Source organism: Patiria miniata, unplaced genomic scaffold (genome assembly GCF_015706575.1).
Source record: "Patiria miniata isolate m_02_andy unplaced genomic scaffold, ASM1570657v1 HiC_scaffold_5, whole genome shotgun sequence".
Taxonomy (NCBI): Eukaryota; Metazoa; Echinodermata; class Asteroidea; order Valvatida; family Asterinidae; genus Patiria; species Patiria miniata.
Genome location: NW_024037072.1, coordinates 18,005,800 through 18,016,454, shown reverse-complemented (window position 1 = coordinate 18,016,454; position 10,655 = coordinate 18,005,800). Strand labels below are relative to the sequence as shown.

At 42.5% G+C, this 10,655-nt stretch overlaps 1 protein-coding gene across 1 annotated transcript; it reads right to left on the bottom strand.

The window, feature by feature from the left end:
• Positions 1–155: 155 nt before the first annotated feature.
• Positions 156–10,583, bottom strand: LOC119741626 (probable beta-D-xylosidase 2). The gene is made up of 10 exons (XM_038217453.1): positions 10,193–10,583; positions 8,733–8,892; positions 6,932–7,102; positions 6,168–6,259; positions 5,381–5,852; positions 4,513–4,735; positions 3,755–3,844; positions 2,447–2,655; positions 1,955–2,158; positions 156–1,488 (listed from the first exon to the last, which is right to left on the bottom strand). Exons 1-10 carry the CDS (start codon positions 10,498–10,500, stop codon positions 1,189–1,191), a joined length of 2,229 nt encoding a protein of 742 aa, XP_038073381.1. The 5' UTR covers positions 10,501–10,583; the 3' UTR covers positions 156–1,188.
• Between the last annotated feature and the right edge of the window lie 72 nt (positions 10,584–10,655).

The following is a 10,655-nucleotide window of genomic DNA, read 5'->3' as shown; positions in this document are numbered from 1 at the left end:
AAAGTAACTGACCAAAATGTTGTTACAAAGCCTACTTGGTTAAAAGATAGCAATGGCACTAAACTCACTGTAAAATTATTCCTTCTGGCATGCTGTCATTTGGAAGAAAGAAGGTGATTTCCAAAGATGAGTCCAGTGACGCATTATTTGGAAATTTCTGTTAGTAGTTGGTTTGTAATTCGGCGAATCCGTGTACGGGTGACGTGCGCAAGCGTTTACATGACGCACACGCGCGCGCGCGGGGCTGCTATTATTCAATGGTTCAGTTCAGTGCGCGACATCCCGTAGCTGTAATTCGCTGAATGAGAACGTGTCCGGATGCTGATTTCTGGCTCAATTCAAAATACGACTCGGCAACTGTTGAATTGAAATCGAGATCCTAGAATATTGTTTTCAATATACATGTAAAGCCAAGATCATTGAGAACTCTGAAAGTGGCATAATTACCATCTATGGTGGCGTGAATATTAGAGGTTTCAAGTCATGATCATAAGGCAGTTTGCCTACTTACACGGAGAATGTTTATGTCTTTCTACATCTTAGTAGTCTACGGAACAGGCGCTTTGGGGAATTGCAAGCGTCTTTGATATTCGTGCACTTTCGGCGATGAAATGCAAAACAAGACTGCGTCTTGACATCCAGATTGTGACCATTCAAAGAGCGCCTTCTACCGGGTCCTCCCTATAATCCGTTGTTGTTTTACAAAAACGTGGCAGCCAAATTGACCAATCAACAGCTTAATCCATGTTTCTGATCGAAAAGTCCGTCACAATTTCTAAAGTCGACTCCGACTGGCTGGCGCGCGGGGTCGCATAAAATGTGCACGCTAGGAAAAAATGCATGCTAGACGTTTGTTCGTGTGGCTCTGCACAATTTAATGTCCGATCCTCATACAGACTAGCATCTTAATTTGAGGAAAAGCTGAAAACAGGAATTTAAGAGGGCTTTAACCATTATTTACTGGAAATTGGAAGAAAAAAGAAAAGCAATAAATCTGTGAACTAAAATAACACTGTAAATCATGTAGTAACAGGGCAAACAACCCTGTTGAAATCAAACTAATGAGCTCCACTGCAAGAGTACTTTTAATGTATGGGAAACACAGTTTCTGATTTGGGCTTTTTATTGTTGTTGTTTTTTGATAGAGCAGTGTTTTAGTCATACACAGTTGCTGTCCTGTGTCTGGATCTACTTTGGGCATCTTGCGAGGTATGTCTCTGACCCGTCCACTTGGAAGCTTCCGGTCATCACATTGGAGTTCAGCTGTCCACCAATGCTTGGGCCAGGCTGCTGACCACCGGCAAAGACGGTGAAATCTCCCGGTTGAAGGACCAAACGGTCAGTGTAGGCTGCTCTCACGCGGGCCGGAATAGATAGGATGACTGAGACAGTCTGGAGGAAGGCAGTGTTGATGCGCTCGAAAGCTGCCAACTGGATCTTAGGAACAGGGACAGTGGCATTGCTCCATTTGATGTAAACTTGCACAACCTCAAAAAAGTAATGAAAAGACCATAAATAATAAAGAACAAGGAATCAGGCACCATGTCGGAACATATATGCAGAGAGATATCACAATATCATTGAGATTCATCACATAAATAATTAAAACACCAAAGTCATTTTTTTGTGTCAAGTGCGTAGGTGGTATTATGAACTCTTGTGTTCAAGTAGGCCTACCCCTCATGCTGACAAAGAGAAAGTTGGGCAGGATCCGCTAATGCATTACTGCTGTACTCGATCCTTACAACCACTTCAAGTCAATACGGGTTGATGCTTATTTAGATTAAAAATGGTAATTGCGTACTTTAAAGTTTAACCATGTATGAGCAAACCAGTTTGGTTATTCAATGTGTCCCACACACAAAGCTCTATACGAGTGAAGCACCGTATACAGCTCATGTAGGCCTTCACAATCCATTTCCAAGTTATAGGTCCAAGAATAGGCTATACCTACCTCATCCCCTGAGTATGAGCCCACGTTTTTCAAAGTCACATTCACAAAAACGTCATCACACGGCATGATGTGGAATGGTTTCACAACCAACTGACTGTACTGAAACTTAGTGTAGGAGAGTCCGTAACCAAACTGGTAGAATGGTGTTCCACTGAAGTAACGATAGGTGCGGTTCACCATGGAGTAATTTGTCATTGGGGGTACCTGCAAACATGGCAAGGAAGAGAGCACTGTAACAATACGTTTCAGTGAGTGATTTTGTTAAGGCAAGTTAGTTATTTTGTCAGTTCCAGCTCCTTTTGTCTAAAGTCAATTCGCAAGCTATTCACATATATACATTCCTGTGCAATTCGCAATTTTTACCCATGTTCGAATTCAATAAACCCACATATCGACATTACAACACGAAGTTTTCCTGTAGAAAACAAAAAAAAAACATGATTAACCTTATGTCGCAAGTCAAGTTAGACTTAATTTTCATTTTTGGTATACCTGGTCCATGGATGCTGGCCATGTGTAAGGAAGCCTTCCTGCTGGGTTGGTACCCTGGTAGTTGGTAAACATGTGCCTGATGGCCACACCAGTAGCTTGGGCTGGAAAGAAGCACTGTACAATCACCGGGACAGCGGTGTTGTTGATGGCCCAGGAAATGTCAAATGGTCCGGCAGTGAAGAGCAGCAAGACAACTGGCTTGCCAATAGCTGTGGTTTGTGAAAGGAATTGATGGTAGGTTTCCTATTTGTGTTGTCTTTTTTGTGGATGGGGGATTCGATGTTCTTAAGTCCAGCAGTCGAAGTATTTGTGATGGACAACAAGTACATTTCAAGTCTAGACACAAGCAAATCACAAGTAAATCTAGGAGTGCAGTCACAGGTAACGGGATGAAGAATGCCTTTGTCATAGTTAATTTGAGTTTGTCAGATGATGAGGGATGCGACTGGATGGCTCGTGACATTATAAGAAGTGTAAAATCATATCAATCAACAAATTAAACGTTCTTAAGCTAAGCATATTTAACCTGGTAAGCAACAAAGTGACATGCAGTAATGAACAATTAGGTATTAGGCAGAAGCAAAAGAGTATGGGACTGTTCGAGTAAGCCTATAAGCTTGTAGAGACTGCAGCCTGCATGGTACATAAATACGAATAACACAGACATTAACAGTAATCCGTGGAGAGGGGGGGGGCGGGGGCGGGGGCAGATTAAGAAGACAAACAAGGACAAGTTTCACAAGAAGACAAAAAAAGTTACAAACCCATGACAGACCACAGATAAATAGAAAGAGGGTGAGAAAAAAAGGGGAACCATCATATTATTATAACATAAAACGGTATAAAAAAAATCGAGATGGACATGATGAAACTATACAAATGGAAAATCAGGATGGGAGCTTTGCTGCATACAATGACAGGATGAATCTCTTGTACAAAGATTTCAATCGCCCCAGGGAAGACAGTGTTCTAATGATGGGATCACTAGTGTTCCACAATCGAGGACCATGATACCAAAGAGTGTAAAGAGTGCCTTGACTACAACACCGCCTAAGTCCTTGTATATATCCATCTTGGCAAAACAGATAAGCCTATTGTTCTAATTTAACAAAGAACAAAACAAGTTTTTACAGATTGTGTTACCTAGCTATATGTATAATGGTTGATAAACATTGATGTCTTATCAAAGTCATGCCTCTGTAAAACAAATGTCAAACGTTTAACTCAAGGGCAGTTTAAATTAAAATAGTAAGGAAAGGTGTGAAGTTAACATTTTTCAAGGTAAAGGCACAATCAGTGAGTTTTTACCACTTTTTACAGCATCCTGAAGAAGTTGCAGTTGGTGGCCTGGCAGGTCAAGATTCCTCCTGTCTCTACCTTCGCTCTCAATGGACGTGCCTGCATACAACCCAATATCAAAAATGTTTAAAGAATGTTAACAAATCAAGTATGAACAACAAAAAGAGATTGAGACATTGTTATTATCTAATAAGTAAATACATCATTGTACATGCCAATGTCTGAATTGCTCACCTAAGGTATCTTAAGGTTTCTGTGACTTTGAGCATTCGGATGAAAATTATACCTGCGACGTAGGTAGTGTGCAAAACCAGTTCATGCATGGTACATGCAAATCATTAGTACAGCTTAAATCACAAAATAGACGTGCCTCAATTAAGTCCAATCAAGAAAGCCTTTACCTTATTGATACAGTAAATATTTTGAACCAACTCATCACTTCTGGTAAAACTTCAACTTTTTCAAATACAGGAAAATATCCTGATGGCAAATAAAAATCCACTGTGCAAGAACTTAGCAACTGGTGTCTACTCCTTTCCTATGATCCTTTTTTAGTAATTCATGATGCATGCAGTAAATTTAGCCAGAAACCAAGATTGCACACTTTTGAGAAACTATTCGAGTAACTGTACATTCCCATCTTGTACTGTATTAACTGACCCCGTTTGCATCTGGCTGATGCTACTTTCCATAGGCACACGTGTACCTGCCTGCTATGGCAAAGATATTTGGTCATTGGACTTCATGATTCTTTGTGCACATCATACCTGAACCCAAACAGACAACAACAAAATCGGCACCACTAACGGCATTCACGACACTGGACTGGTTATATCCTGCACACTTGGGGTTGTCACAACCGACCGCAAAGCTTGTCATGTCAGCGATACTTTCCAAACCTTGGAGAGGTGTGGTAATATATTTAGGCAGGGAATCAGGAGCGTAGTCTCCGAACAACTGGCTGGAATCGTTTCCAAAGGGCCCAACAACCTATATCGAAATAACAAACAAGATTGTACTCTATTGAGTACTGTAGTTCGAAATTTACTAGATTTTGATAATACTTTGCCCAAAATTTTCTGAGAAAAAAAATCCGAGATCCTATGCAAGTAGCCAAAATGTCGCTAGCCAATTGGAGAGACTGTTTAAAAAGAGTTTTAAAAGAAGTTAAACAATTTTTATAATAAATGTCACTAAGTTGAAATTGGTTGCTGTAGGGGCAGGCAGTGTTGCTGTTGAGTCTGTTTTCTGAGTCCCCAGGTGTACTCTACGAGTCAAACTAAGCCTAGGGTGTGTTGATTGAGTATGAGTGGGTGGACATACAGCCTTTCAATTATTAGGGTTTGTAATAATCAAGAAGAAAACTATTGTTGCAGGACTCGGGCTCAGATGATAGATTATTGTATCCTTCTGCAAATAGGCCTACTTGGACAATTTAAACTAATTTCTTTGTGCAAGTACTTAGACTTATACCCATAAATCATAGCCTCCTTGGTACTTATACTACATGTAGTTTACTTCATAAGGTGAAGGGTAAAGGGTTGGTAAAGCTTCAATTCCTGCTTACAGTATAGTCTGAAAATGACCCGGTTCCCACCCCCACACCTCTAGTGCCATGAAATGTGTGCATCTTACCGCAAGCTTCCCAATACTTTTCAATGGCAGTACGCCATTGTTCTTCAGCAAGACAAAGCTCTTGACAGCAGCCTCTATGGCAAGATTCTGGTGTGCAATGCTTTCCACTACATCCTCGGCACGCAGCTTGGTGTAAGGGTTCCTGGCTGGTGGGTCAAACTCCCCAAGCCTCATCCGGGTGTAGAACAACGGACGCACCAATGCAAAGACGTCGTCCAAACTAATCAAATGTTTTTCCACGGCCTCCGTAATGTTAAGATACACGACGTCTATGATGTTGGAGAGTTCGAGGTTGACACCTGCTTTCACGGCCACCACAGCCGTCTCCAGGGTGGAGTTGGTGTAATGGTGTTTGGTGAGAATAAATTCTAGAGCGAGCTCATCACTGACCACGTAGCCTTTGAAGCCAAACTGGTTGCGGAGGATGTCGCGGAGAAATCGTGTGTTCGCGCAGGCAGGTACTCCATTGATGCTATATATAAATACGAAGAGGAACAAATGTCGCAGCATGCAATTAGCAACCAGGGAAATATCTGGCTCCTTTTACATTGTCAATATTTGCCCAAAATGTGTACTGTGCACAACTACTATGTGTACTTCCAGGGAAAATGCTCAAATTGATGGTTATGCGAGTTACGTATACTCCAGCACAATTTGGATAATTGCTCATGTTTAGGGGAATCAACCTTAAACCCTGTCTTTAACAAAATCTACATTCAGACACAACAAGGCAACCGGATATATTTGAATCACATTTTAATCACATTATGAACAGTTCCACTTGTACCTGTTGTAACTGCACATGATGCTGTAGCTGCCAGCTTTGACACACTCATGGAACTGGGGTAGAAAGGTCATGAAGAGGTCACGGTCAGATACCTGGGAAGAATACATGATGAAGCTTCTTTAAACCACACTCGTAAATACGGTACCTTAATACAGTACCTTTCCTACTGGTGGAGAGCCCGTCACGTGGCCGGTTTTAAACGGTTGATAAAGAACGGCTGGCTGGTCTGAAACACTTTTCCAGCGTTACATGAAATTTGGACTCCTGTGAAATCCGGTGCCTGTTACCGTTTTAATGGTTGAACGTTCGCAATTCTCTCGTAAGCATACGCAATACTACCAGTGAGTCAGTATTTCATAGTCCTAAATTCACAATACACCGGCACAACTGCGTTCTGCGCCACATCGCGTGCGCCCATCTCCATGTAAGGAGTTGTTTACGACGTACTCGCGAGAGGGATATACTGGGGTGTCTCGAAAAGCATAAAGTAAAATCGTTGAAATAAATCGTTGGAAATTAAAAATGTTGACTTGTTTTGACTTTTGGACTGAAATTTTTAGATGTTTTGACCGAAAAGGTATTTATGAACGGGAATTTATATGTACTTGGCCGGTTGGAGTCTGGATGCTGATCTGCATCACTCCCATTTTACTTTACCCCTCTACTAAGCACACATTGCACCCATAAATTATTGTTGCACAGATCCAGGCAATATACTCTAACTCATCTTTTAAAAGCATAAATGTAAAGCTACTGGTCTTTACCACTGCATTGAATGAATGTCTAGACACTGGGTAGTTTTCAGGTCCTGCATAGGCATCGAAGTGTTTGCAGCCAGCGTTGGCCAGGACGTAACGGGAGTCGTTTCCTTGTAAACCGGTCACAAAAGCTCTGGCCATCTCCCCGCTGAGAAATGGATCCTCACCGTATGTTTCCTATTGAAACAAATTTTATATAAGGCAAGTCTGGACATTATGTGTGACAATTTTGTTTTGGACTGCCAGAAAAAGGGTTGACAATGACAAGCATAGCTGGCGTGCAATTTCGTTTTATGTGGCAAATTACACATTTCAGGACTTAAGTTACACTGATGCAAACCTGATAAATCATTTGGGCTTTGGAAAGTCAAGAACCTGCAAGGTTGAAGTACATGTCAGTAATAGGATTGAAGTGTCAAAAAAAGTCGAAAAGGAATTTATTTTAACAAAACATAAAAAGCTCCCAATTTTGAGATTCGCAGTTACAGGTGTAAGGACAAATTAAAGTGACGATAATATCGGTATGATACAGGATAAAAGCGTTAAGTTTAAAAATATTTTGTTAATTTTATATTTATAAAGACTTGCTACAGTTAACTGACTATGATTAAATCAGAAAAAAAAATCACTCTGAAGACCGTCGGCATCCTTTCATATTGGCAGATAGCACACCGGAAGTCGGTTCCTTGAAGAGCACTTTGTAGAGTGGCTGAAAAAGACCAACTCTGGAGTGGCAGTCCCTTCCACAGTGGCTGCAGGTGAATAGTGATGGGGGTCAAGCCGAGGCTACCAGGCCTCTCCTTTCGTCTGGCTCTCTTCTGCTAGCTTGACGTACCGTGTGTTCTCCGCCCTCTGCACGCCTGCTCTAACTGCAAGTCTCCAGTGTGCCCGGTCATCTGCTGTGCTTTCCCAGTTGTGGACGTCTATGCTAGACATGTCTCTCTTGCAGATGTTCTTGAAGCAGAGGTGGGGACGTCCAACTTGTCTGGCACCCCCCCCCCCCCCCCCCCAGCCAAGAATGTGCCGGAGAGTGTCGGTGCCAGAACACAGCCCTGCTTCACAACGCTGCTCACTGAGAAGACCAGATTATTCGCCATTGCAGCAGACCATGCTGTGCATGTCATCTTGAAAGGAAGTACATGTAATCACGCTCATCAGTCTTGAGGGCAGCCCATATCTTCTGTAGCAGCATGACGAACCCGCTTCCGCTCACTAGTTCAATTGCCTTTGTCAGATCGATGAAAGCATTAAGTGTAGAGTGCATGGTCTTAGCTGCTCTCGACACTACTCCTGCAGCTGGCGTAGGGAGAAGATCACGTCCATTGTAGATCTGCCGGGCTTTAGTACTCTGGGTAGACGTGTGAAGCAAGGCTCTGAAGACGTGCTAAGGCTAACACCAACACGAGTGAAGACCTTCGGAGCTATGCCGAGGAGTGAGATGCCGCGATAGTTGTTGCGGCCACTTCAGTCGCCCTTGTTTTTAAACAAGGTGACGATGATGGCATCACGCATGTCCTGAGGAACATAGCCCTTCTCCCAGCAGATACAGACAAGTTCATGCATGTGTTGTAGCTAGCCGATTTCCAGCTCCGCCACAAAGGCCTCGAGGTAGTCAGCGAGGTAGTCAATGGCTTTACTGAGCTCTTCCAATGTTGGCAGCATGTCGACCTCCTCAATGACTGGCAGGTCTGGGATGGCTTAAGGGCAGCACTCGACACCACATTCTGGGCTGCATTCATCTCGGAGATCAGTATCACAATTCAGTAAATTGAACAAGTGAACACCCCCCCCCCCTAATGGAGCCTACCTGGTTGCGGCCCCACAGTGGATGTCTCATGATGTTGATGACAGGACTAAAACAGCTCAGGCCACCGTGGGTTTTGTAGATACCATGCTGTGTCAAGTTGTTGTGCTTGGCTCGAACTTCCTGTCCTGTTGCCTGGGCGACATCGTGAAGCAATTGCGTACTACATGATGAACAAATTAAAGGGAATATACATCATTGGCTTTTGCTGTAAATTTCAGAAATGAACTATTTGAGGGGTTAGTATCATAGATCAAATATTGTTACACTGACATGTTTAAAGTTTTGTGTTCGAAAATGCTGGAAAAACCAAGAAAAACAAAAATGTTCAAGTAGTCTGGTTCCCTGACTCCACTAAATATAAAATGGATCAATTTACAGATGCCGGAAAATTGTAAGGTAAGGGAACCAGTCTGGCTGGCCTGCACCCGTTCATGAACATGTAACCAATACCAAACAAAATTTCGACTGAAAAAAAATGGTAAATTTGGAGCAGTAGTTGACAAATAGTTAGGTTTTTCCAACGGTGGTCGGCCGACCACTGTTGGAATTTTTTAGAAAAATACCATTTTCTTGAAAATGACTTCACACCAGGTGCCATAATTTTACAGGATGCTTTAAACTGTCATTTTCCAACATCCTAGTAAGGTATTTCGTAAAATTTTGGCAGTTTTATTTTTCGATGTTTGCAAATGTTGTATATTCCCTTTCAGGTCCAAAAATAATATCAGTGGACCATAGAAAGTAAAAGGGGCAACTGGGGTTTAACAAGCCCCCAAGCACACCAAGCACACATTTTGCATTTCTCCATACTAACTGAAATTTCAAAGTTAAAAGCAAAGACACGTAGAAAACTGTATAAGAAATAAAGCAAAAATAGCCTCTACGTACATTTCTTGTGGCCGATGGGGAGAAGACAATTTAGTTTAGTCCTGAGAGCATTTTTTGGGGGAACCCACAAAACACAAGGGAAGTACATGTATTTTTGAATCCTTTGCGAAATTAATGCTGTTTTTAATTTTTGCAGGAACACAGAGGACCTGCCTAGCTATATGAGTATGTTGCACGCCCTCTAACTGACTGACTAAATGACTGACTGTATATTGAATGTCTGACTATATGGATATACCTTTGGTACATTCCTTCCTCCATGGTCTGACTGACAAACTGACTGACTGCCTGTGTCCTGACTGATTGACTGCTGACTGGGCAGTCTGAGTTGCTCAATTGTGAGTGTTGCTCAATTCTGAGTGTTGCTCAAGTTGAGCTGATCAGAGGAATTACAACAAGACGCCAGTGAGTATAAATAATAGCATGAAATGAGTCTCGATATTTTTTTATACTCATTGACGTCTTCTTCTTGTGATTCCTCTGATCAGCTCAAATTGAGCATCACTTAGAACTGGGCAACACTCAGAGCAACACTAGGCAAGTATAGTCTTTTATTATTTCGATATGTGTACCTGAATGATGCAGCCAGACCCAGAGCCTGAGGATAGGATGTGGCGTTCCCAGCCATAGCATCGCCACGCAAGCACTCCGTGTCCCAGTCATATGGCCCGATGCCCAACCGTGGGATTGGCGGGGCTGGCCCGTTGAGAAACGACCCACCCCGCGCCATCTGTAAGGTCATGTCATCCAGGGTAAAACGGGACATGAGGTCATCCAGTCGCTTATCCCACGACAGCGAATCATTCATGAAGGGGAAGTAATCAGCGGACACCGGCACCAGGGCGGGCAGGGTACCCACTAGCAGCACAAGCACAATCATGGCGGAATGTATAATCAGCAGCAAGAAGTTTCAACTCAAATTCTTTGGTATTATGAATTTTATTCTGAGACCACCAGCACCACTACAGATGCGTGCATGTCACTGAAATGTTTTCCTTAACAGAGCTGGTCATTTGAACCAGTTACTGGTACTGC

Bases quoted from the DNA above. Each gene is read 5' to 3' on its own strand.
- LOC119741626 (XM_038217453.1), bottom strand. From the start codon at position 10,500: ATGATTGTGCTTGTGCTGCTAGTGGGTACCCTGCCCGCCCTGGTGCCG. The intron at 8,893-10,192 runs GTACACATATCG...TTCATCATGTAG, and splicing joins GGTCTGGCTGCATCATTCAG to TACGCAATTGCTTCACGATG. The intron at 6,260-6,931 runs GTAAAGACCAGT...TATTCTTCCCAG, and splicing joins GACATTCATTCAATGCAGTG to GTATCTGACCGTGACCTCTT.